This window comes from Rhamphochromis longiceps, linkage group LG23 (genome assembly GCF_057381845.1).
Source record: "Rhamphochromis longiceps isolate RC_006_pf linkage group LG23, R_longiceps_female_GT1.1, whole genome shotgun sequence".
Taxonomy (NCBI): Eukaryota; Metazoa; Chordata; class Actinopteri; order Cichliformes; family Cichlidae; genus Rhamphochromis; species Rhamphochromis longiceps.
The window spans coordinates 8,360,610-8,387,888 of NC_140578.1; the positions used below are offsets into that span (position 1 = coordinate 8,360,610).

The 27,279-nt window shown below is 40.9% G+C and overlaps 2 protein-coding genes across 2 annotated transcripts in view; one reads left to right on the plus strand and one right to left on the minus strand.

Annotated features, from left to right (window-relative positions):
• The window catches only part of fip1l1a (FIP1 like 1a (S. cerevisiae)), a 29,856-nt gene extending 5,827 nt beyond the window's left edge, over positions 1-24,029 (minus strand). Inside the window, exons 1-10 of the mRNA XM_085397376.1 lie at positions 23,571-24,029; positions 22,185-22,222; positions 21,603-21,698; positions 21,405-21,502; positions 21,173-21,258; positions 18,780-18,876; positions 18,358-18,466; positions 15,152-15,188; positions 7,262-7,302; positions 6,645-6,816 (exon numbers count right to left, since the gene is read on the minus strand). Coding sequence (XP_085253502.1) covers positions 6,645-6,816; positions 7,262-7,302; positions 15,152-15,188; positions 18,358-18,466; positions 18,780-18,876; positions 21,173-21,258; positions 21,405-21,502; positions 21,603-21,698; positions 22,185-22,222; positions 23,571-23,623 — 827 coding nt within the window. The 5' untranslated portion in view covers positions 23,624-24,029. The remainder of the gene's footprint in view (positions 1-6,644; positions 6,817-7,261; positions 7,303-15,151; positions 15,189-18,357; positions 18,467-18,779; positions 18,877-21,172; positions 21,259-21,404; positions 21,503-21,602; positions 21,699-22,184; positions 22,223-23,570) is intronic.
• A 109-nt stretch (positions 24,030-24,138) lies between these two features.
• scfd2 (sec1 family domain containing 2) overlaps positions 24,139-27,279 on the plus strand; it is a 106,702-nt gene continuing 103,561 nt past the window's right edge. Inside the window, exons 1-2 of the mRNA XM_085397374.1 lie at positions 24,139-25,068; positions 26,493-26,661. Of these exons, the coding sequence (XP_085253500.1) occupies positions 24,255-25,068; positions 26,493-26,661 (983 nt within the window). The 5' untranslated portion in view covers positions 24,139-24,254. The remainder of the gene's footprint in view (positions 25,069-26,492; positions 26,662-27,279) is intronic.

Genomic DNA, 27,279 nt, shown 5'->3' on the forward strand with positions numbered 1-27,279 from the left:
GAGCACTACACTGGGACTTTTTGGGAAGAAGACACGACATGGGAGTCTGGGACACTAGGGGATTTATTGCTGCTTACTTCACCACCTTGTAAATAAACACTGTTTGCACTGAAGAGTCTGGCGTTTGGGTCCTGTTTCCCCACCTCTCCACAGTCTGCCGACACAGACCGTGACAAAAAGATTAGGGATCACCACCAAAAATGCTGTGTTACCTCTGTTTTTGAGCCTGGATTGACAAATGTCCAAGAGCAATAGTTTCATAGACCTCAGGGCTCTAGTAAGAATGTAGGGCTGTAAAAACAACCACTGATACTCTTATAAACAAGTAATACAAATTTAAAACAGACCCTGAAATGGACTGGAAGCCAGTACAGAGGCCAGTACAGGTGTAATGTGATTAGACCATTCTTTTCTGTCAAAAGGCGAGCTGCTGCATTTTGTACAGCCTGCAGAAGAAGCTAGGAGCAACTGATAAAGGCAAAGAATTATTAATAGTTAAACTGAGAGGTAATGAAGGTGTGATTACTCTCTCAATGTCATGTGGAGGGAGGTAGGCCTTCACCTTACTGTGGAGCCTCATTTGAATACACAGGTAACAACAGAGCTAATCTGTTTATCTTAAAAGCAAAGTCAAAAATCACATCAAGGTTCTTTGAACTGGGTGACAGTAAGAAGCTAAAAGACCAATGGTGCTGTCATACTCATCGAAAGTGTTGAGTTGCCCAAATAAAATAATTTCTGTTCTATTTTTATCCAGGTTGAGGTTGAAATTTAGATACCAGATGATGCAATAGCAGTTGCACTACACACTGCCCCTCTCTCACCTGGACCAGAAAAACACATATGTGCGGATGCTGTTCATCGACTATAGCTCCGCCTTCAACACTATCATACCATCCAGACTCATCGTGAAACTCCGTGACCTGAACATCAACTCCTCCCTGTGCAGCTGGATCCTGGACCTCCTGACAGACAGACCTCAGGTGGTTCGGATCGGCAGCAACACCTCATCCACACTCACACTCAGCACAGGTGCCCCCCAGGGATGTTTGCTCAGCCCCCTGTACACCCTGTTCACCCACGACTGTACAGCAACACATAGCTCCAACACCATCATCAAATTTGCAGATGACACCACCATCATCAGCTGCATTTCTGATGGAGATGAGACAGCATACAGGGCAGAGGTGAGAGCCCTGACATCATGGTGCCGCGACAACAACCTGCTGCTTAACGTCAGCAAAGCCAAGGAGCTCATCGTGGATTACAGGAGACTGCAGAGAGGAGCCCACACCCCCCATCCACATCGAAGGAGCAGAGGTGGAGAGAGTCAGCTGCTTCAGATTCCTGGGCATCAACATCAGCGAGGACCTGAGCTGGTCACACCATGTTGGTGTGATCACAAAAGCAGCGGCTCTTCTTCCTGCGGCGCCTGAGAAGATTCGGCATGAACCCCAGAATACTTACAAACTTCTATCAATGCACCATTGAAAGTATTCTGACTGGCTGCATCACCACTTGGTACAGCAGCTGTAATGCTCTGGACCGCAAAGCTCTGCAGAGGGTGGTGAGATCAGCACAGCGCATCACCAGGACTGAACTGCCAGCCATACCGGATCTTTACACACAGCGCTGCATGAGGAAGACACAGCGGATCCTCTCTGATCCCAGCCACAGACTTTTCACACTCCTGCCGTCCGGCAGGTGGTTCAGGAGCATCCAGACCCGCATTACCAGACACAGGGACAGTTTTTAACCACAAACTATCAGACTTTTGAACTGCTGACATTCCATACACACCACTACACACTCACTACAATTACAGGACTCTGCACACTGTCACTTCAACAAATGCTACTTAAATGCTCACTGCACAACTTTGTACAACCTGCAGATACTCTTGCACAAACTTGTAAATACCAACTTGTCTTAAATGTAAATACCAACTAAATTCTCTAATATTTAATACTTTTTCCTCTCTTTTTTTATTGTTGTTATTATTATTATTATTTTATTACTAATAAACTGCTATTTTCTGTTATTTTCTTCTCAATATAACTGCACACTCTCTATATGCTCATGTAAAGCTGAGGAGCACGAGGCAAAGAATTTCATTATGGATAAATGTGGCTACACTGTTATCTGTACATGACAATAAAACTTGAAACTTGACAGGCAAACAATGTAGAAGTAATTTTTAAATTTATCTGGCACAGGCACCAGCTCTGGGAAAAAAATGAGTTTCTTGAATGATACTGAAAGAGAAAGACAAAAACATGTCACACTAAGAGATAATAAAAAAAACTTTGGTGAAAGGAAAGTAAAAACAGATGTAGGTGAAAGAATGTCCAGGCCCCAAGACAGACCCTGAGGCCAGGATAAGTGTGGCATCAGGCACAAGAGTAGCCGAGGAAAATCAAGAAATACATGGGAATTTAGACTATGCTCTAACCTCTAAATCCAAATCTGATGTTTCAAAAATGATGAAAATGAAGTTGCATGAAAAAACTGTTTCCCCCTAACACAGGCAAAACTTTGGTAATTTTGAAATGTTATTCTTTAAATAATTCAACTAATAAATTAAGTGCAAAGGTAATAACGTGCTAAGCTTTCAGGAGTTTTGTTCCGAATTAGCAATAGCCTGATTTGGTTGCACAACATACCAGCAAACCTTTTTTTTTCAGCTATTAGCTCCTTTTTAATAAAATGTGAGCCATACCCTCTGTTAACGCTGAAGCGAGTCTTGGAGCATAATGATGCTTTTAATCTAACCTAATAGAAGATAATTATCATTTTAATTTCCTTATCACACTAGAATTTCTTAATTCCGTTATTATCCAGGTTTGATCGAATTATCCAAGAGGTATTAGATCTATGCCTTGTGTGAACTGATGTCAAGAAAAAGAGGATATTGCAATTCGTCACTGTGTTGTGCAAGGTCGGGCATATGTGTGCATGAAGGAAATGAAGAATATCTGAGGTACTGCCAGCTGGAAAAAGTTACGTTTATCATCCAAAGCTAAAATTTACAGTTAGGGGGCAAATGTTGACCAAATGGCCAATCAGTTACTCAGACTGAATGTGTGCCCGAAAAGTACAATATATCACTCGGTCTGAATAAATGTACTGGTGAACAATAGCCTTGTGGAATCTATTAGTAGTGGGGTTAAATCCGAGGCATGATGTCACAGTCACAGCTAATAACCAGTAGCTGATACTTAGAAAACCTCTTGCCACACTTTGCCTGTGTGCATGAGTAAGCAAAGGACAAATAGGCTAGCTAGTTTCTAAATGAATAACACATACATGTAACACTCCCACTGACTTAGTCAGTGAACAATAAGGATGGCTAGCAAAGCTATGGAGGTCTCCATCTGCTTCTCTGTCCTGCCCACACACACACTAACAATAAATCCCCCTGGGCCTACTCTAAAAATAATCTAGAGCCCAGTAATAAATCAGCGTAACAAAAACATAGAACTTGTACATATGCATGTGTGTGTGTGTGTGTGTGTGTGTGTGTGTGTGTGTGTGTGTGTGTGTGTGTGTGTGTGTGTGCGTATCTGAATTCTGATCATCTGACCAGAATGTAGGACAAAAACGTCAGCAGAGCCACTAACGTGTGAGGAGCACACACTGGGCCAAAGGAATAGTCCTGTCAGCTGGGACCAAATCTGTAGAATGACTCTAAATCTCTTGTGTGTCTGTCATGCACATGTGATTCCCATTCTTCAGATCTTCTACATTTAGCCTATAACTTCCCATCTGTCCCATGTCCCACTTCCCTTATTTGACCCAAAATGTTGCTTTGAGCTATATGTATAAACCTGAATTCAAACATCTAGGGCATAAACACTCAATGAAATGCTCACCACTTCAAGTAGGAAAAGTGCTGAACAGCACAGAAAAGCATGTAAGGATATTTTAACAGAGCCCAGTACAGTAAGAAATACTTCAGCTTGTCATTTTTGCTATTTTGCACTTATTTTAATTGCAAGTTAATTACCAGCAACGCTTTTACAGTAGCTGATGCAGGGATTTGTTGTTATCAACAACATTACAGCTTTTGAAGCCAAAGAAACAGAAGAATTTCACCTGCATTGCATATATTTGTAGTTTCAAGTATTTAGAGGCAAAAGGGGTTGGCTGTAGCTCAGGAGCAATAGCAGGCCATCTACTAATCGGAAGATGGTGGTTTGACCCCTGACTGTCCCAGTCATGTCAAATATCCTTGGGCAAGTTACTAACCCCAGGATGTTCTCAATGAATGTGTGTGAATGTTAGATAGAAAGCACTTACGTGGATAATACACGAAAGAGTGCTTGTATGTCTGGTAGACTAGAAAAGAACTGTACATGAACCTATTCCTATTCCAGAAGGTAAAACCCCACGCAACCTAACAATACTATAAGCCTGCCTTTTCCTATAGTACGAGCTTCAGGTCAGCTGAGGAGTGTGTGAAAAGATGTGCCTGTGTGTATTACAGTTGACAGCTGTCTAAGTTAATAATAATTAAATAGAAATTTGGCTAATGGTCAACACTGAGAAATGTAGGGCATGATTTGGCTTGTTCACATGTTAGCATGTATGAGTGCTTGTACAGCAGGCCCTCAGGCTGTCACACTATAGGGTAGTAGGGCACTATGTGAAAATTGGAGAGGAAATTATACTGCTCCGATCAGCTGTGAGCCTCAGAGAGAGAGAGAAAAAACAATTTCCATGCTGAGGAGTGCAAACTCAATCTTTCTCTGGCAATAACTGGCAAATATAGCAAGTTATTCCCTCATCTCACTGCACCAGAAAAACTGAAATAGTTATGCCTGTGCTGGCAATAATTTTTCCTTGTCTTGCAATAGTCTTGATTTCTGTCACAATGGCCTTATGCTCTTTTGCAATAGTATGCATTTCTTCACTAGGGCCATTTCTCACAATAGTGTGTTTATTTTATAGCGATCAGCTGGAGAGCCAAGAGGGTAACCACTCACAAATACAATGCCTTTAGCTGTGTTAATAGAAACATTTTTGGGTAAGTTCAAATACTAAAATAATGTCGTTTATGTCTGTATTTTCAAGCACAAACTTAATTATTTAGAGAACTAATTACCGTAAATGTCGGGCTATAAGCCGCTACTTTTTGCACAAGCTTTGAACCCTGCGGCTTTTAGTCAGGTGCGGCTTTTCTATGGATTGTCCATGATTTTTGTCATATCGTAAGACGATTTGTTTTGTGTGTTCCGCTGTTGTACGGCACTACGTTGCCTGGCGGAAGGATCGGGGTTCAAGAGTGGTATGTTAGTCACATGTCCGTCCGCCAGGCAACGTAGTGCCGTACGAAGTAGCGCGAAAAACAAACTTCAAAGTAGCGCTACGCGTTCAGCGGGAGTCGTGGATGATGAGCGGCGATAAACTTGCAAGTTATGCCCAAAAAGCAAGTTATGCCCAACTCCACCGGTGGATTCTGACAGCGTGGAAAAGTGTGAAAACATCCACGATCACCAACGGATTTTGAAGGGCTGGACTGCTGCATGATGGAGAGGAGGACACCGCCACGGCCCTTCTGAGGGTGTTCGACTCTGACAATGAGGATTTCTTTGGTTTTGAAAGTGACAACGAAGGAGAGAAGAAGAGTGGATGACGAAGCCATCATGAGCCTGTTTGTATCCGACACTGGAGAAGAGGACTTTGGTGGTTTTAGTGCGTAGGAAGAAGAGAAAGATGGTGGTGAATGACTGACTTTTCTTCTTGTTAAAGCTGTGTCACTGCACCTGAGCCTAAAAGGTAGGCCGAATCTATTGTTCTGGTGTGCTGTAGGTTACTGTTATGTACTACATGTGCAAATATGTACCCATAACTTGTTTTTCAAAATATTAATAAAAGTGATGTCTCCAAACAGCCATCTCTTTCCTGACAATTCCCTTTGTGCATATTCTCTTACATATGATAAGTCAACATTGAAACACCTGCAGCTTTTGGTCAGGTGCGGCTAATGTATGTACAAAACAGGATTTTCCCCTGATTTTAGCTTGTGCGGCTAATATTTAGGTGCGCTTTGTAGTCCGGGAAATACGGTAATCTATAAAAAGCAACTCTTTTTTAAAGTGTATTTTTTTATTAACACTTGTCTTGAGCAACTTTGGTTCTTCGGTTCTCTGCCATCTAAGACAGCAAACATAACACAGAAGCGGCTTCACAACCATATATTGCACTAATATCTTGTCCCTGTCTGGTCTAACCTGAAAAAACAGAGCTACAGAGTTTTACACTGCACCTCATGATCATTTTTTGGTTCTGTTTTTGTCTTTTATCTAAAATTTTCAATTGCTCTACAGCAAAATTCTCTCTCTTGCTCTCTTTCTCTTGCCCTCTCTCTCCCTCAGTGTGTGTGTGTGTGCAGGCAGGCTGCAAATACACACATACTGAACAAGGCCAGGAGAGAATGAATATCTGGATTACTTCCAATATATTATATGTTGCCTAATCCAGAAGGCCACAGCTGCACAGCAGACATTCAAATTCAACTACTGCAGAGGCACCCAACAGTGGAGAAAGGAAGAACAAAAGGAGAGAGTACACTGTGCTAAATGCAAAGCGCAAACTGAAGCACATACATTAAATAAAATCATCATCAGTTCACATAGACCAACCTATAATAGGAAGAGGAGCAGCCCTCCTTCTCTCTATTTCTGCTTCTTTTGTTCTCTTTATCTTGACCATGCGCTCTGGATCTGTCTCTATCCTTGTCATGCTTTTCCTGCAATATGTAGCATTCCCGAGCCTTGGTGGTATCAATCACTCCAGGGCTGATGGTGATTCTTCCTGGGATTAAAAATGATACACCCATTAAAGAACAGAACCAAACCAGGTCAGAAAATTGGGGAGAGCAACTAACAACCACATGCATTACCATTTGTTTAGCAATTAGCTCTGAGCTTTGAACCAATTCTTCTCACCTATTCTCACCTATTTCTTTTTCTCTAACGGTTAACACAGAAAAAGATCTAGTAAATATATTCACATACTGGAAGTTCAAACTGAATATGTAGGGGAGCTGAATAGTAAGGATTATGATTCAGTTTTCCAATACTCAAGACAGCTGAGAAATATGAATGAGAGAGCACGGCCTAAGGTAATTTTCAGAATGGTTGAGTGCTTGGACACCATACCTAACAGGTTCACTAAGACAGTGTAATATACAGTACTGATCTATCTTGAAACAGTTAATAAATATGAAACACTATCTCTTATGGACAAATGTACATACTTGATGAAGCTGATGGGCTGTTAAAACTTGTAGAGTTCCCACTGAAAATAGAAAATAAAGAAATATGTGAAAATCCTATATTTACATCAGACCTTTACAGATGATCCAAGTTTACATTCTTTTTTTCAAACTTCAGTTTCCATAAATGGCATTAAGAAGGCTTTCATGATAGCATTTTTGAATTTTTTTAAAAAGACAAATTACTGTTACTGAGCAGAATTTATTAAAACATACAATTAGTAGTATTAGCAGATCTAACAAAAGGACAACATACATTACACATAGATTTACACCAACCGTATGTGTCTGAGGCCCAGAGTTCTGAGAACTGTATAAATGATTCTTTTGGTTTTGAAATGTGATTTATATTCCAGTTCTGTATTATTTATAGTTATTATGTATACTATGTGTTTTATTGTGCCATTTATTAGATAATTCCCTTTTGTCATGCCATTTGGTTCTCTCAGTCTTGTCTCGGAATTTGTCTTTTTCTCGTTCTTGTTCTCCTGTTAGTTGTGTCACTTTATTCTTGTCGCCCTGTTCTGTTGTGGGTCACTTTGCTTTATTTTGGTGACCATTGTTCTCTGTGTCTTGTGTCAAGTTTTTCTTCTTGTGTCATTATGTTAAAGGTCCTCGGCTGTTTTCACACCTGTTACCACACTCTCATTTTCTTGTGTCTATCGTCTACGTCTCCCTTTGTCCTTTATTATGTTGTCCCTGATTGCTGTGTATCTCCTTGCCATGTGTTCCCAGAAAGTTTCTGGTATTTGGATTGTTTGGTTCTGCTCTGTAATGTTTTTGGATTTCTTTATTCCCTACAGCATTGAAGCTGAGTTTTGAGCTTATTTCCTGTTTCCTGCATCCTCAATTTGGATCCAGCTACAAGATGACCCTCGACAGTCTCTTTTTATCTGCTTCTGGCAGATTGTATTTGTAATTGTCTGTTTACTGTCTTTAATGTTTAAGGAATGTTAATGTGCATTCTAAAAAAGGAAACCGCATGAGCAAACAAATTTACAGATGAATCAGTGAAGGAAAAAATAAAAGAAGCGGGTCTGCAAAAGGATCAAAGCACTTTTACAAATGCACAGCTGTGTTCTCCAAGTGTTTGAAGTGACTGGCTCATTGTCAAGGCATAGTGTGTGCTCGCCAACGCAAGAGGAACGGATGGAGGGCATATTACTGATAAAATCTGGGTCTTCTGTCCGTCCACGTGGCCAGGGCACACTTGCCTCCAACTGAAAACTTCCGAATGAGCTGAATGTGAACTTGGCTTTTGTTTGAAGCTCATCCAAATGAACGCCTTTCCAACAGGTGTGAGCCCAGTTATGTTGCTCCATAAATCCAAAAGTAAACAGTTCCATCGCTGAGGAATTTTATTTTTGGCTCAACAGATGCACAAGAAGTTAAAAGACTTACTTATGAATGGAGAAGAATCAATGAATGGAAGAGGGAGTCTGGTTCTCTGAGCATGTGACAGGTAGCAAAGCCCAAAAAGATTGGTAATGTAATATACACTTGAAGGTTGATAATGCTCAGAATCAACAGCTTTGGTCGAGGAGACTGATTGAACACACACCAAAATAAAGTTATAGATGTGTGATAAAACTCTATGGAAGATATGGCAAACATGCAAGTCATTATCATGCTCTAACGTTCCTTTATTAATAGATCACAGTTTTTATACTGATTCGGCCTCCCTCTAGGATGACTAAAGGAATATTATTGTGAGATATGTATAAAACATAGATGAACATGATTTTACACTACCACTGCCTGAACAGTTAACTTTACCACATTAAAATTTAGCTCATTTTGAATAATTTTTCCAGTGATTTTTGTTTGTTAGTTAATTTTCCTACAAAGGGACATTTTCATTTTGAGATTAATTGTTACATCCTGTCACTATAAGGGAACAATGTTGTAGAATTGCCACAGTCTAATCAGATCTTAAGTATTTTTGAAGCCCTCAGGACCCTTGGCCCTCATTGCAGCATGGCATGTCAAGGCCAAGATGATGCCAGAAATACCTGCTGTTCCTAATAGCCCCAAGGGAAAGGCAACAGTGAAACCAGGACTATCACTGCACATGTGTATACTTTTTTTTTAAAGTTTAAAAGGAAATTATTCATAAAGCACACAGGAGATGGCTGGCAGAGTTCATAGGAACAGTAAGTCCCTGAAGGATGTGAGGATTTGGCAGATGGACTGAGATGTGAGAAAAACCATCTTTATGGACAAAGTACTGAGCACATTTAGGCACACATCAGACACAGCAAATTAGGGGAAGGGAAAAAATAGGAATGAGAAAAGAGAGAAAAGATGAAGGAACAGGAAGCTAGTGAGACAGACAAACAGAGCTGGACTCAGGAAGGCTGGATACAGACAGCATCCAAGTGAAACAAGCACAGCAGCAAACACAAATGGAGTAGGGCTGCATTCATTAACGTGTAAGAAAATGCAAAAGGGGTGCACTTGTGATCTAAGTTGTGTAAATTACTGCTGAAATGTGGGAGTTTGCAGACAGGTTGTGACATAGATCGGAAAAGCAGAGTGGAGGGGGTGCCTGGAATACTGATAAACAGGAGACTGGAGGAACAAACAAGGTTGCTATCTTGCTTTCTACCTTATATGGCCATTGATTCAGTTGGAAGATGAGCAACAGTGCATGGTGTACAGAAAAGAAACCCCAATCCAAGTTGATCTTTAGAGTCTAACTAGAGACACCTGGTCTGTTTCAGAAGTTGTTTTATCAAACTTTTGAGTTACTTCCTTTCACACTAACGTAATAATCGCTTGACTAATGATTTCTAGTCCAGTCTCTGAGTAACATTTTTCTTTCCCTCCCTGCACATTTGCTGAATTTGTGAGGGAGTCCGGTTTTCACTTTTTCTTTTTTTTTTTTTCTTTTTTTTTTTTTAAATGACATCAGAAACAGCAGTATGCGACATTACGTGATGGCAGAGCTTCAGTTCATCCTTTGTCATTTTTTTTTTTTTTTTTTTTTTTTAAATAAATAGGACAGGGGGAATGAATGAGAGAGAGAGGGGGAGAGAAAGAAAGAAAACCAAAGGGGAGAAGAGACGGTGAGAAGGGGGGGGGGGAAGAGAGAGAAAAAAAAAAAAAAAACTCCTGGGTCACCTGTATGGAGAAAAAAAACAAAAAAACAAACAAACAAACAAAAACAAACAGAGGAGACAGCAAACAACAAAGAGCAACATAATAATAGAGAAAACAAAGCACCATCACAATAAACTAGCTAGTCATAGATATCAGTATTTACTAAGTAATAAACGATATTGTGCAGCACGCAAGATAGACAGCGCACAGTGTGCTTTGAGGCAGCAGCCAAGAAAGCTTTAGTCCGCGTCTGTGAATACCCATGTGTGCATACCTGTGTGGATCAGCATGCTTGCATTCCAAAGGTTTCTCCATGTAATGATCTGCTAGGGAGTGTGGGGGGGGCCACAGCCCCGTCCTCCAGGGTGTGAAGCGGGTATGGAGGAGATCAAAACTCCAGACATCCAGAGGCCCCCAGAACACAAGAGACCATGGAAGACCAACAGAGGGGCAGCCGCGCCACTGTCCCAGTAAGAGCTGAGGAGAGTCCCAGATGAGGGCTCGCCCAGCAGCCGCGGAGCAGAAGTCAGGGGGAGTTGCAGTGACGCGCCCGTGAGCTCCGCCGGCCCCCAGCTGCGCCTGAGTGACCGAGCCCTAGGCCGAGAGGCCGGGGGCACCCCACCTCCAAAGGGGCCCGAGCGAGCCCCAGGCCCCAGGCCCCGACAAGCGGCCGCCAAGGAGTGAGCCGGTGTGCACCCGGACGCCCACCCCCAGACACAAAGAACCACCAACACACCGACACCTGAGGGAGTCCGCCACCGGCAGGGGAAGTGGTGGTGGGTGGAGATAGGCCTCCAAACCTTGGAGGGCCTGAGGTGTCCCCAGAGAGGTGGCGTCTGATACCCAACCTGACATATAGACACAGACATACAGGCACACACAGACACAAACATCCATTCCCACCCTCATGCTCTCATATGCACTCACTCCACACTCAACCAACGTGGAGACAGACATAAAGAGACGCTGTACACACAATCACACTCCCCAAGCGTACTCTACAAACCGGGTCTAGGTACCCTTGCCCCTGGAGGGGGGAATTGCACCCAGACCCAGGTGGTGTTACCCTTTTCCCTGCGGTGGGGAGAGGCAGACCACCCCGACTCCGCAGCAGCAGGGAGGCCCCACACCCCAGACCGCAGTCGGACGGCCAACTCCTCCTACTAGCCCTCCCGCTCCAGCAGGCCGCAGAGAATGGGGGTGGGAGAAGACTCCAAACCTCCCTCCACCCGCTCATTGTAGTGTTGATGCATATGTGTTCTAAGGTGCAATTAAAACCCAGGAGGGCATGGAGCTACCTGCCAAGGAGCAGCAGGTAAGCGCATAGTCCCTCCTGCTAACCCTCAATGACTAAGTGTATTTAAAATTGAGAGGTGGGCAACGACGTCAGGGGTGAGGTATACACCCTGATGGTGATTTGGACTCCGTGATTGTGCCCACCCCCAAGATCCTATATGTATGTGTAATGAGAGTGTGAATAATGTGAATGTCTAAGTTGTGGGATAAAATTGAGGCAGAGGCAGCCAGAAGGGGACGGGGGGGGGGGGGGGGGGGGGGGTAGCCTCCTCTGCACCCTGGTGACATACCCCCACTCCAAGGCCCTGCATGTGTGGGTGGTTGTGGAGGAGCGGGAAGAGGGAGGCAGCTGGAGATGGGGAGGGAAGGAAGGGAGGGGCAGGTAACCCCTCCCTGGGGCCAGCTCCCCCGCTGACCCCAGTAGGCACTCCCACCCTCCGCGACCCGCCAGGGAAGGGGGGCCCAGGCCCATCAGACCGGGGCCCAGTGCAGTAGCGCCCCCCGGCTCCACAGAGCCCTGGACAGTCCACCCAACCCCACCACAGAGAAAACTGCACCCACCCCACCAACCACACATCTTCCAGACTACATAAGACGGTAAACGCCCAGGCTGAGATCTTCCTCCACCTCTCCTGTATCTCCCCCTCCTGCAGAGAGTTCCTGAGAGAAGAAAGCTCCTGCAAGATGTGACCATCCCCCCCACCAGTTGAAGAGCCCCCCAGGCGGCTCGATGCACCGGCGGCACCCTGCTCCAGGGCCGGGCCCCCATGCACCCACCCGCCCACAACCCCGGCAACACACCAACCAGGACCCGAGCCCCCGAGGCCCGGCCCGGGCCCCAGCCCAGAGACGGAGCGCCCCCAAAACCTCACGCCCATCCCGGACCCACCCAGGGGCAGCCAGGTTGCCAGGTCAGTAACCCACGTCCGTCAGCACAGACCCTCCCCTAGCCCCGCTGCACGCAGCCGCGAGGAAACAGTCACCTGAGAGCCAACAGAGCCCTCAACCGGACGTGACCGCTACCCCGGGTTGAGCCCCCCAAGGAAGATGCCTCCGGGGAACCCCCCGACGCCCTAAGCCTGTCCCTACCCCCTCACCAATCACAACAGTGAAGGCGGGACCAAACTATGACCCCCCACCCCCACTAGGTGATGGAGCTGATAAAAGGGGCCCAGAGCAATTGATCTAATGTGGTGGCAGAGGCTGTGTCAAGACTAATGTAATCTAATAGATAATTTCTATATTGGTTAGAATTAAGATTATTTTTATTTTTCCAGTTCATGAGGACTGTTTTCTTGGCTATGCATAGGGCAGTGAAGATCATATGGGCTATATTCTTTTCTGAAGTGACATTATCTAAGCTGCCCAACAAACACACTAAGGGGGAGGTTGGAATGTTACATTTCAGACATTTTGATAAGTCTTCACATATCTCGCGCCAAAACTTTTGCACTGGTGGACAGAACCAAAGAGCGTGGATGTAATTGTCTGGTGTATTGCCTTGACAGTGTGAGCAGTTGTTGGAAGATGTAAAGCCCATCTTGAACATCCGATGACCTGTATAGTGCACTCTATGAAGTATTTTGTATTGTATTAATTGCAGACTGGGATTTTTAATTAATTTAAAAGTTTTTAAGCAAATCTGAGACCAGAAGTTTTGGTCTAGGTTGACTGATAAATCTGCTTCCCACTTTGCAGTAGGAAGGGATATTGATTCATCTAATTTAGAAAGTGTTCTGTATATTTTAGATAATAATTTGGGGGATTTAAGAGTAAGAAAATGTGCCGCACTTAGTGGTGTTTGTAATTCAACTTGACTGAGGTTAAATTTCTTTTTTACTATGGATTTAATTTGTTGATATTCTAAAAACCTTGTCTTGTTGATCCCATATTGTTCAACTAGTCTGTCAAATGGAATAAATTCTGTTCCCTCTAATATATGTTCTAAGTATTTAATTCCTTTACAACTCCATTCTGGGAAATTAATCATATTATTGTTTTGTAATATGTCAGGGTTATTCCAGATAGGTGTACGTTTGCATGGGATTAATGAAGACTCCGTTATTTTTAGAAACTCCCACCATGCTGTTAGAGAAAAGCTGATGTTGATACTTTTAAAGCATTCATGTCTTTTGATGTTTGAGCTAATAAATGGTAGGTCTGAAATCTCTAGATCCTTGCATAGTGCCTGTTCAACATCTAGCCAGGGCTCAACTAAGAAGGTATGTTTTAACCATTCTGAGATGAACTGAAGCCTGTTGGCTAAGAAGTATTGGTGAAAATTAGGCAGATCTAATCCTCCTCTATCCTTGGTTCTTTGTAGCGTTTTTAAGCTAATACGCGGGGGTTTATCTTTCCAAAGGAATTTGGAAATATATGAATCCAGAGATCTGAACCAATCTTGTGATGGTTTGTTAGGGATCATCAAAAATAAGTAATTTATTTTTGGCAAGATCATCATTTTTATAGTGGCGACCCTTCCCATGAGTGATATGGGTAAAGATTTCCATCTAGTCAGATCGCCTTCTACTTTCTTTAGAAGTGGGATGTGGTTTAGTTTAGTTAAGTCTGAAAGCTTAGGAGAGATATTAATACCTAAATATTTAATATTTCCGGATTGCAGTGGGGCAGAGGAAGAATTATGGAAGGAGCAGTTAATGGGGAGAACTGTAGATTTTGGCCAGTTAATTGAATAATCTGAAACTCTTGAAAACCAGTTTATTAAAGTAATTACCTCAGAGAGGTTGGTTTGTGTGTTTTGCAGAAAAAGCAACACATCATCCGCATAGAGACTGATTTTATGTTCTATGTTCTTACATTTTATGCCCTTAATTGTTGTAGCCTGTCTAAATGCTGCTGCTAGAGGTTCGATAAAAATTGCAAAAAGTGAGGGGGAGAGTGGGCATCCCTGTCTGGTGCCCCTCAGGAGACAGAAGCTGGAGGATGTCTGGTCATTTGTTCTGATACGAGCCGTTGGGGAATTGTATAATATTCTTATCCAGTTTATGAAAGAGTTTCCAAAACCAAATTTGTGTAAAGTTGCGAATAAAAATTTCCAATTAACTCTGTCAAATGCTTTTTCTGCATCTAGAGATAATATTATGGCTTCGATGTTTTTATCGTATGAGTAGTCTATTAAATTAAGTAATCTACGAGTGTTTGTTGAGGAGTGCCGACCTTTTATGAAACCAGTTTGGTCAGGATGAATTAAGAGGGGGGTCATTTTCTCTAATCTCTTTGAGAGAGCTTTGCAGATTATTTTAAGGTCTACATTTAAAAGAGAAATTGGACGATAGCTTGAGGGAAATAAAGGATCTTTGCCTGGTTTTAGCAGGAGACTAATGTTGGCAGAATTCATATTTGGTTTTCACTTTTTCACTGACACAGTAACCTTCAGTTTCTCCTCATTACGGTCATTACATATAGAGCTGACCTACAACTGATGCATAAAGATAGACACATTATAGGGCTTACCTGACCGAAGTAGCAGTAGAGGAGGGAGGTTGGGGACCTGAGCAGGAAAAGAAGACAGCAAAGTTATCTATTGTTCTCTTCAGTAATACTGAAATTCCAAAAAAAAAAAAAAGATTTTAATACCGTAACTACATTCAACCTCAAAAGGGAAATAATAATATACCCACAATAATTTGCTGCTTTAATTAGAGCAAAGAAAATAATTATTTAATTATTGCATGAAAATTCACGAAAAAGCTGCATATTAAAGGTTGTACCCCTTAACAGTTTAGAAGGTTTAGAATATTATACATATTCCAAATGCAGATTTTGTCCAACACAGGCCAAATATTTTAATCAAATGGAAACAGAAATAGTCTAAAATCATACATTAAACGTGAGAAGATGTTTTGTTATTATTAATATAGCAACAAATAACAGAAACACAAGACAAATAACAGAAACACAAGACAAATAACAGAAACAATATAAAAGAATATGAAAAAATATAACCCATTACCAGGAACATGCATTCATAATTTATAGTGCTGCATCTTTTAATCTTAAGAAATTAGATCAGCCTCAAAATGTCAGTGCAACAAAATGTAGCAAGTGCTACTTGCCTTTTCCTCCATCAATAAAACAGAACAAGTCAAATGCTTGAGTGCACACTTAATGGACCCACTTGTTATAATGCTCAAATTTTACGTGACCAAGCTGCAAAATCAGCTCTCACACTTGCTGTACGGAGCCAATGTGTGTACACATAAAGACACACATACAAGCACACATATATAGAGAGATTCCTTTGAAGACTCAAGGCACAAGCACACATTCACATCTGGATACCATCTCCTACTTTTTTTTTAAAGACCCCTAACGTGAGAGTGGCTAGAAACAGCTTGGTTGAAGCAGGAGGAAGAATAATATGAGCTGCTATGTGTGCTGTACATATGAGCTGCCTGAATTTGAAAAGAACATCAAGATGCCGTCCTGTGAATAAATCTAAAACACTGTTTTTTCCCTTTCAAATACAAGTTCCACAGAGTTGAGATGGGCCGAAGTGCTCATGGAGGAGTGCGGTTTTTGATACTTGAGACACCTGGACACCCAAAGAAAAGAGCAGAATTTAACATACACGTACAAACTTCTCAAAATTCAAGACATCGAAGTCTGAGAGTGTAGCCTGGAGGGTCTTCAGGTAATTCCCTTTAATGTGATTCCATGATGTGAATAATCAGGAACATGAAGAGTGCAGCATGTAAAAAAACATCTGCGACAAGCTCTCATTACTGCAAATAGATGAGGTCACTGCATGAGACATCACAAAGAGTTTGTAGAATGAATTATACTACAGAAAATCTAAGTGGATTGTAAAATGTGATTGGCAGTATTAGTAACTTTGCTAATGGAATGCTATGCAATGCATACTGTATACACAAGCAGATGCACAAAGTACACAGCAGCTTGTCCATAAACATGCCATCAAGGTTAGCGTGAGTGAGTAATTGTTTTTACCTGTGGTGATCTCAAGTGAGTGTTTGATGGAGGCTAGAGTTGCATGCTTGGCAGCATATGAGAGAGCAAATGGCTGAGGGCTAATTGCATCTGATTGTTTTTGCGTGGTTTTGAGTCTCGTGCTAATGCTTTACAGAGCTACAGGCTGCAGTGTTTTAGATGGAGCTGATATTTCACATGGGACAACTGGCTGCTGTTCTGCACTGCAGCACAGGCCCAAGTGATCTTTGTTAGTGTAAAGGCTACTGTCTCCCATACTCTCAGATGCAGCAATCTGCAAGGACAGATGTGCATAAATCTTCTTGCAGTGACAGCATCCTGTCATTACACTGTCACCTGTTAAAAGCACAGCCATCAGCTCTTTACAAGAAAACTAGCATTCTCCACTCTAAAGCTGAAAATCAATACAGGGCACAGATTTTTTTTATGTTATGAATCAAAACAAAACAAAAAAATTATAAGGTTAAAAAAGCATTTTTTTAAAAAGTCTTATTGGTAATAGTCCTAATGTTGCTCTGATTGTTCATCACGGGGCATTTACTTGCATAGTCAGTTTTTTAAAAGAGTTTAAAAATCTGCTCAGTTCAGTCAGCGAGGACATTCACATACAAGCTCTGTTGCTACAGTGATTATAGTGACCCAGTAACCAGCTGTATGGAAGATTAGCTGCAGTGCACAGCAGCAGGCAGCATCACCTTCACTGTGCTGCACTGATAGATGACACAAGTACAACCCTGTAATGACACAGCTCCACTCCAAAATGTGCACCTATGAAAAACACTTGGCATCTAATGTGACCTTACTGAAAAACAAACCAAAAATTAAAACAGCCCCTTCTTTTCCTCTGCCCTATTCCCCACAGTTGGGTCTGTTCAGCACTTTTCTCGTGCCTCAATCTGCAGACCCAGCAACTTTTTTCTTTTTTTTACCAGGGGCTATTTTTATCATGCTACACATTTGCCTCACACAAGGAGACAGGGCCTATAACTTAAAGAAAGGGGAGTGGTCGGCATTAAAGCTATGCATATAACTTCAAAGCTGGTGCCGGCAGGATGTTTGATATTTTGGTTGTATTAGTGGCTCTGGCACGGGTTTTGCTGTGCAGTATGGGGCTCGGAGGGTAAGGGGCAAGCAGGCCTAAGCCGGCATTTCTATTTCAGAGCCTTTGAAGATGAAGATATGGCATGTGCTCAGCTGTGTGCTTGCGCCAGGGAGCCTTCCTGGATTTCAATATGATTCACTGCAAAGACTAAGAGGAAGTCTAAAGACTGATGGACTCCCACCTGGACAGCACTAGATACCTGACTGCAGGAAGACATATATCCATACAGTGCCTTCAAACACATGCAGGCAGGTGCAGAGATACACACGTATACACACAGTTAAGTTCACCTCTGTCCTTCAACTCCACAGGATAATTTATTATGACACGTGTTGCAGCTTCACAAACACATGGTCTGATTGCTATTAGTCATTTGTGCAGCTGCATGATGCATGATGTGTCCAACAGAGGGTTCTCTTTGGGGCCTTAACACCTGAAAATCTTAGTATTAAATCTAAATATTCTCCCGCAGATAACTCACATGTTCATAATTATCATGTCACATGAAAAAGAACATACAAGAACCTTTCTCAAATAGTTTTGTAAATATAGTAAATAAGCATTAATATAAGTAAATGTGTTGCATTCCAATAGCAGAGTGACTTACGTGGTGGAACTCTCTTTTTAATAAATTTAAAGAAAGAGTTCTTGCTGAGTGGAGGTGGCAGCTGATTAGTATTACTGCTGTCCTCATAATGGCACATCTCACAAACAACCTGAAAAATAAAGATAGTTACTGTTATTTATGACAACAATAAAAAGAAATCTCATTTAAAAAAATGACAGCGACAAACTATCAACAATAAAGTTGTAGGCTGAACCAGTAGCTTAATACACATATAGTTTTTTTTTACAAAAATTCTGTGCGGAACACAATAAAAATGCTATGTTAATTGAAATTCCCATAGTTCAATCAATTGTCTGCAGGTTGGTTCATGCCAAAAGGTTTAATTATAGCTTCCGAGACTGATCATTTCAGGTCCTCCTGCATTGGTGCCCATCCTTATTAAACCCATACTAACATAATACCTGAGTGTTGCTGCCTCCATCATTATGACATTGGTGCCCATCCTCTCTGCTGGATTCAGGTTGTCCTCCAGCCAAATTAGTGATAGGATCTGAATCTCTGTTGATCAGGTAATATGATAAAGACTGTACAAATACATACAATGTTTTGATAATGTCCTAAAAAAGGCAAGTGGGGGTTCTCATACATAAATCCTTCTTTTTAATGTGATGCTGATGTGCACTTATATAACATTTTTAAAAACAGGACATTCATTTATCCTAATGTCACTTTCAATGTCCTTACTTAAACCCCCTGCAGGTCCATTAACGCATTAAACCTCCTTATCTGGGTCATCTTGCCATCTTCACAAAACAGCCCTTTACAGCCCTAAACCCTGCTACACTCACCCCGAGTGAGCTCATACACACACATACGCACACAAGCGGAATGTTAACCCGCTTCTGTCACAAGGACTTTATCAACAGTAGAGAAAAGCATACATAAAAAAGTAAAAACGCCTACATCTAATGGCAACTCAATAGGGAAGTGCCTGCAGCTCCTTAATGTCTCTTTGCTCCAGATCTGAGAACACAAACACTTTTGACCTGAGCTGCACAAAAACAAACCAAAATCTTTACTACATTATCATGTAACACACTAGTAAATTCCTTAACCAAACAGTAGACCCTCTTTGAATAAAGAGGGTCTTGGTCAATCGCTGTCACATAGGGAGAGAGACATGACACACACATGACTCAGATCTGTGTCCTCCTCCTAAGGGTAAACTTGCCGATGGAGAACAATGACATCAAGTAGGACAGATCTTAAACTGGCTGGCCATTTCTGTCAGTCAGTCTCAGATGATGGTCAAGGCATCCAACAGACATCTTAATCACCATTAAAGTAAATGAATAGAAGCAGTGGTAAAGAACCTGTTTTGCATGGGACAGCTTCACTCAATGGCTGAAAGCATGGTTTTATAAATAGCTGCAAAGTGCTTGCTGAGAGTGAATGTTTTTTCCTAGCATTAAAAAAAAAAAAAAAAACAGGCCCCTCATGAGTGTGTACACGATTTTTTTTTTTGATTCGTTGATGACTTACTTTGCATCTAAGCACAATCCATCCATAAAGCAAAACCCCTGCAACTGTGTTACCCTATTTGACAGAGGTCTGTTCACAGTGTTATTTATGACCTCGAATAAATCAAAACCAAATTAACAGGATTTGTTAAAAATTTTAATTGAAATCTGTTTAGCAATGCACCAAAAATATCTCTTTGCAGGAAAAACACACTTGTCTACACATAAAGATTTGGCACTAACTGGGTTATAAAGCCCAATCTAGTTATGTTTGATGAATTGGTCGCTGCAATCGCAAACTGTGACGTCAAAATGCCAAACCTTTTATATTTGCACTTGTCTGCAGCATTTTTCATTAGTGAGTCATGGCTTGGAAAAACACACCGCTGGAATAGCAACAGAGGAGGTCATTTACAGAAAGCTGAAAATCTCTTTTTTTTTTCTATTGTCTCGATCCACAAATTCAGTGTCATCTAAAAGTCCAATGCTCCCACACTGATGGATGGCACCTCCAGCTCATCCATTTTATAAATGTACCAGCAGTGCCTAAATCATCTAATGTATCAAAAGAACAGTATACAGTAAACAGAGACGCTATTCGCCTAATCAGTTCTACAATTATATATTTATTACACTAAATTCTAATGAATTACTACAATTTTTAACTAAAACTACCGTGGCTGTTAAAGTTGGAGTAAAAATCTGCATTAATTTCTGCTGGCATAGGGTTACATTAAAGAACCTAAAATGGAAATACTAATCAGGGTTTTTCCTGACTCCAATTGGCCTATGAATGTTAACACAGTTATTTTGTGTTCAGATAAGTCTTCTTATCTTCAAATGAACAAAAGTGGTTTAAATAGTCTCTGCTTAAACCTTTTACCCTGCTCAAGTAAAGCACAACTGTAAATAAGCATTGACTTGTGCCCAAGACAAGCTATGATCACAAAGTAGTGTCACTGTTGTTAGCAGATAAATCATAAATGTATGAAATATAAATACGGGAAAAAAGAATGGCACAAAGCCTAAAATTTTTTTAAAAAGCTTTAACCTTCGATGAAATTTTGCCTTGGGCTTTAACAGATGAACATAAGTCTGTGTTTACCTCAACATTTTGCAATCCCTTGCCAAAACAACCCTAATATGCTGAGCACATCTTAGGATCACAGAAAACAGATGGCATCAGGCAGATAGTTGCCGTGTCACAAACAAACAGAAAAAACCAGCTGCCAGCTTCTTCTGGCTCTGAGCTCAGAGCAGTAGCATAGAATGGGATATAGGGTGTAGGACTGAAGGCACAAAATATAACAGTATGGAGAAGACATATTACTGACCTGAAAGCTACAATAGATGGTCTGCCTGGGGAAGAATAAGCACAAAACACCTCCTCTTCTTCATATCCAGTGTGCCTCTTCTGGGCCTGAGCAGAATAACAATTTCTCAAGTTTCAGTCTGATTTATTATTCCTAACTATGTTCTCCTGTTTAAGTGAAGGGTCTCTTTAAAAAGAAGGCTGACTAAATCACATTAGTGATAGCATTATCTTACCCTGTCTTTAGCATTTACCTTTCTTATCATGCCATGAAGTTTTGCTTGTTTCCTACAGTAAGCATTCCAGCTTTCTTCATCAAAACCATAGTTAAAGTAATCTGAGATGTTAGCACCTAAAATAAAAACACTAAATGGTAATGAATAGGTCTGAATGTAATTACTGAATGCATACAAGAATCTCATTGATGTGTCAGGTCAAACAACAATACTTACCAGCTTTTCTCCATGGCTTTTTCTCCAAAAACTCTACTTTCTGGTTAATTTCTTCATTTCCTTGGACTTTTTCTAACAATAGGTCATTTGTAGTACCTGTAAATCATCCCAATGCAGACATAATGATGTCACATACATTTCATATATTTGTCACATATATCGTCATTTCTCATTTATTTTCAATAAGGAATATTTTAAATCATAAAGATCTGAGTTAAGTCAGCTGATTTGCAGTAATGAAGCTGACATTCTCAATGTGAACTAATTATGAATGTGTAAAATGACTGAAAGTGTACTTTTTTAAATGTCAAATGGTCACTGGGTTCTCTAATAGGCTGATAGTTTTCACTGTAAAATTCTATATTTAAATTCTTGGCTGACTCTGAGGAGAAATATAGTCACTGTGTGTCTTTGGAAGCTGAATGCATATCAGTTAACTGATATAAGACATTTATATCTTATAGTCTTCTTATTTCTTAAACCAAGTTTACAATAAAGCCTGGTCTTTGTGTGGCTGTTTTGTTTAATGTTTCACTGTCATTTGTGTTGCCCAAAAATCTCAAAAGGGTTGTCACTACTCACCACCTACATGTTGTGTCCTCCTAAGATGCATAAATGTACTGCAAGAAATAAGGAGGCCCTCACATCATCACCACTGTTATCTCTATCATCATCATTAGTAACTTTAAATAACAGAAAGAAACACTTCTGTCTGGGTTGAGTGCTGATGACACAACGCGTTAACTTAAACACTATGAAAATATCTCAAAGCAAATTTTTGACAGAAGGGGGTTTTTGACAAATAAGGCCCATTCATAACATACCTAACAGCTACAAAAACACAATAAAAAGCTGGAAAAATTCAAAATAATATGTCATTATCATCTTGGACAGCTTTCAAATTGTCCCATAAACAAAAGAAAGGGATGAAAATAATATCAAATCATCAAAATAGAAAAGAATTTCCACTCACACAGATAATTGTCAGAATGATTTTACATTACTGCAAGAACACTAAACCTTGATGGGTACAAGTGAAAAATGGCATTTAACCATGTCTATTCACGTTCAGGTTTTTCATGTGGGTATTTTTTTTCCCATTAGGCACTGATCAACGTAAGTGACACTGTTGTTCTTTAAATTGCTTGCATGATTTCAAACAAATTCCCAAATGCAAAAACAACTAAACTATCCCGCCCAAAAAACAACATTGTTTAAGCCTTAGTATCCTTTACAGTCACTAACTGTAATTGGCATGTTATGCTACATTTATTCTGAGGCATAAAGGCTGGTGTAAACATACAAAAAAAAAATTAAAAAAAATCAGGGCTCCAGTTGTATGATTGCTAACATCCCCATTTCCCAGCTCACAAACAAATACCTCTCGCCTGACAGCGAGTTAATGAGCATCAAATTCTTTTTAATGCTCGACATGACTGATTGCACATTTCGGGCAGCACACAAGGTGCCGTCACATGTATTGTGCAACTATAATGTCATTATCGTACTGTGAAAACTGTATTATACCTGAACGCTTCATTAGTATAATACTGTTGGAAATAATCATGCCATTACAGTTTATTTTCAATTTGTCTACTGCTCACTGCAATTTACGGCCTGTGAGACGAGTATCTAACTCCTTCTAATTCATGACAACAAAATTAATATTGCTTTGTAACTTTCAATAATTTTGTATTCTTTTGTATTGAATTGTTTCCTTTAGTTTTTAGTGGTTTAACTTAATTTAAACAACATTTCATGTATATTTTTTTTATTATTTAGAATATTGTCTTGACATATAAAGGGTCCCCTGCTTGGTTAGCGTGGGGACCCTTACTGGTCCAGTGTCGAGTACCACTACGCCTTATATACATATATGCACATATATATACACGCGCAATGCCAGAACAATGGCTGTACACAACTGTAAATTTGCACACTTATTTATTTAAGGCACTGGCTACACACCTGGGTGAGAGTCCAACCCTTTGTATCTCGTGTCGGTCATCTGTGGCGTTCATGTCATATACCCCTAAAACAAGGAACTTGGAGGCACATTAAAATCAAAGTGGCTCTATTGAAAACAGAAGAAACAGCTGGCCTCTTTAAACTAAGCTATGGTATCTTTCCGTTAAACGCTGGGGGAAGTGATTTAAACAAATATAAAGAGGAACTCATAACTCTAAGCATTAAACATTTTTAGGGGTTTAATTGTTTGTGCCAACTGTCATTTAAATTCGTTTTTTAATGAAGGAAGCTCGTGTCAACAAATCGCCATGACTAATTTCAATTAGCTTAAAATCCATCAAGACTAATTAAACTTCACATGTTTAACATAATTTTTGAGATTAAATTTACCCGCTGGATCTTCCCCCTTTTAGCTCTTGTCGTTCTTGGTTATGGTAGTGAAAGTCTAGATACTTCGTGAGAATATTGCATAAAAAGTTTTCCTTTATTAACTCTGTAACGATTGTTCTCGGGATACTGCTTATTGTCATAGCAACGACGTTTGGGTGACGTTTTAATGAAGCGACGGGTTAGCGCCACGTCACCTTTAAGAGACGTGTGTTTGTTTTGTTCGAGCTACTTAAGCTGAAATTGCTGATGTGTCTTTGATTTCGGTGAATTTAGCTGATACACGTAACTAGGAAAATGTTGGCGACTGAGGAGTTTACGCGATTCCCCCTCTTGATGTGGGAGAAGGTGCTGTCGAAGGTAAAGAAATCTGTTGTTTTCATGGATGACAAATGTGCAGAGGCTCTCCACTGGAGTGGAGGAGCTGCCACGTTATTGGAAGCTGGAGCCAGGAATTTAAAGCAGTTTTCGAGTTTCGAAGCGTGCGGTGTCAATGAGCCTAAAGCCGTGTTTGTTGTCAGCACACTGTTGAAAGGGAGGACAGTTGACATTATTAAAGACATCATATCCCTCAGTCACTTTCAGTACTGCGTTGTCTTTACCACCGTTGCTCACTCCGTGCACCTGCTCGTCAACAAAGTTACGACAGAAATGGAAGGAAGCCCTGTGTTTGAGCAGTTTGAAGAGAAATTATGCGAGTGGATGGGAAATATGAACTACACGGCGGAGGTCATGCATGTTCCAGTTGTCTTCGCCCCTGTGTCACAGCAGTTGATAGTTGCACCCCCGTTTGCGCACCTGTTCCCTCTTCTCTCGCCAGACCTGGAGGCCATCAATGAAAAACGACCAGAGAAGAGAAGATTTGCAAGCCTGAATGATATAGACATGCACTGTCTCCCTGCTGAACTGCAAATTGAAGTCAAATCCTTAGCTTCAGCGTTAAATTCAATGTTTGAGGCTACAGGTACGAGAGAGGAGAGTTTTGCTCTGGGTCCAATGAGCCGCATCATAGCAGGGGAACTCGCCAATCTTCCTCAAGCAAAAAACCGAAGGAAGACAGCCCCTAATAAAGCATCGATCATCTTTGTAGACCGAACGATGGATCTTACAGGTAATATTTGTGACCATGTTGTGTTTGACCTTTCTGCATGCTGCATAAGCCCAATCACACCAGAATCATAACAATGAGAGTGGTAAGAGTCAAGTAAATGTCTAGCACAAAGATAAGCAGTTCATTTTCCCAAGAGGGTTTCATCTAAAGAAAGTTTAGATGGGTCTAATGAATCACCTTTACCTTCACTTGCCTGGCTTGGTGTGTGGGGGTCATTTAGCTGGAGGACACATGGAACCAGAATGCACATTGGGAATAAGGAAAGCCAATGGAGGCAATGTGATGCTTTACCGGCTGGGAAACCTTGGGTCCTGCCGTCCATTTAGATGTTAGTTTGATGTGCACCACTTATAAGCATTGTTGCAGACCATGTACATCCTTTCAAGGAAACTGTATTCTATCATGGCTGTGGACTCTTTCAGCAGGATATTGAGCCCTGCCACAAAGCAAAACTGGTTTAGGAATGGTTTGAGGAGCACAACAACAGGTTTGAGATGTTGACTTGGCTTCCCCAGAGCTCAGTCCACTAAAACATCTGTTGGATCTGCTGAACAAACTAGTTTGATTTATGTAGGCCCACCTCAAAACTTACAGAATTTAAACTGTCTGTTGCTAATATCTTTGTGCCAGATACCACAGCACAACTTCAGGGGTCTAGTGCAGACCATGCCTTGATGGGTCAGGGCCATTTTGGCAAGAAAAGGGGAACCAACACAATATTAGACAGGTGGTCATAATGTTATGCCTGATTGGTGGATATACTTTTGTTTACTGGCAGCAGCCTCTTTCTTCTGTGAAAGCATATGATTCATCATGTAAAAGAGAAAATGTAAAAAGAAAAAAAATTCCTCACAAATTAGGTTGATATCCTATAGATAAATTGAAATTAAAGAAGAATAACAGATGCTTTGGTTTGAGCATCCCCACCAATTAGGAACTTTCTGTGTCGAGTTTCTATGATCTTTCTGTCTTTCTGAGTACACATTTATATTGTTGCCTCTTTTTACATTCCTGTCTTCTGTAATTTGGCAATCATTAAAATTAAATACAACCCACGATGAGATTAGTTATTGCAGAGCACTGCAGATATTACCTTAGCCACCTCCCAACGAATATTTATATCAAGTTGTCCTCTGATGCACATATATTTTTCCATACTTTTCTCCCCAAGACCAACATACAGTACACTCACCAGCCAGAGCTACCTATTACACCAAGTAACCCAAGCAGCCAGGGAATGTTCAGCTTATTGATGTGGCCTTCCACAACAGTCCCAGTTTTCTTTGTGGCTCCTTGGGAAAATTAATTGCTTACCTCTTATCTGGTATAGAAGGCACATATTTTTGTTGCGTTACCAATGACTGCTGCTACATACTCAACACATATTTGTTCTTGTTTTAAATCCCAAATTTATTCATTTACAGGGGCTGTTGGTCATCATGGTGACAACCTCGTAGAGAAAGTTTTGACTATGCTAAAACTCTTACCGGGTCATGTGACAGACGTGCAGGTGGACATGCTGGAGCTCACAAGTCTGCATAAAACCCCTCACTCCAAGAATATCCTGGCCCCTGGCTGTCTTGCACAGATTCAGTGAGTGTATTTAATTTTTCTATTAATTTAGAGCATTCACCACATTCCCCGTCATGTAGAATCTAATAAGGGTGACTTGGCAATAGCTCGTCACATCATAAAGGCAACATCCAAGTGTTGCTACAGCAATGACCAGCTTGGGGTGTTAGTTTTTGCCACAGGGCTACTCTGACCCCATTATTTACAATACTTGCAGAAGTACCACATATCACTTATATACATCTTAGTACATATTGAAGACATACGTAGCACTTTGATATTGTTTTTGCTGTCTGATTTATTATAACCATTTGATCAATCATTTCACCTAATTTCAGCCAATTGTTAAAACAATAAATGTCAGTATTTGTGCAGTATTGCCGTGTATAGCCATAACCTACCTGCAACAATATTTCTCAAGTGAAGATCTGAAATATTTTATTTTGGCATTTCATACAATGTGTTTGCACTTTAAATTCCGAGTCCACGGTTCTCTGGCGTAAGACGGTTTATTCAATCTTTGCTGGCAATGAGTTGCTGCCCCGAGTTAATGAGTTTAAGTATCTAAAGTTTTTGTTCGCAAGTGGAGTTGGAGACTTACAGCTGCTGTGGCTGTGCCAGTCCAAATCAATAAACTGG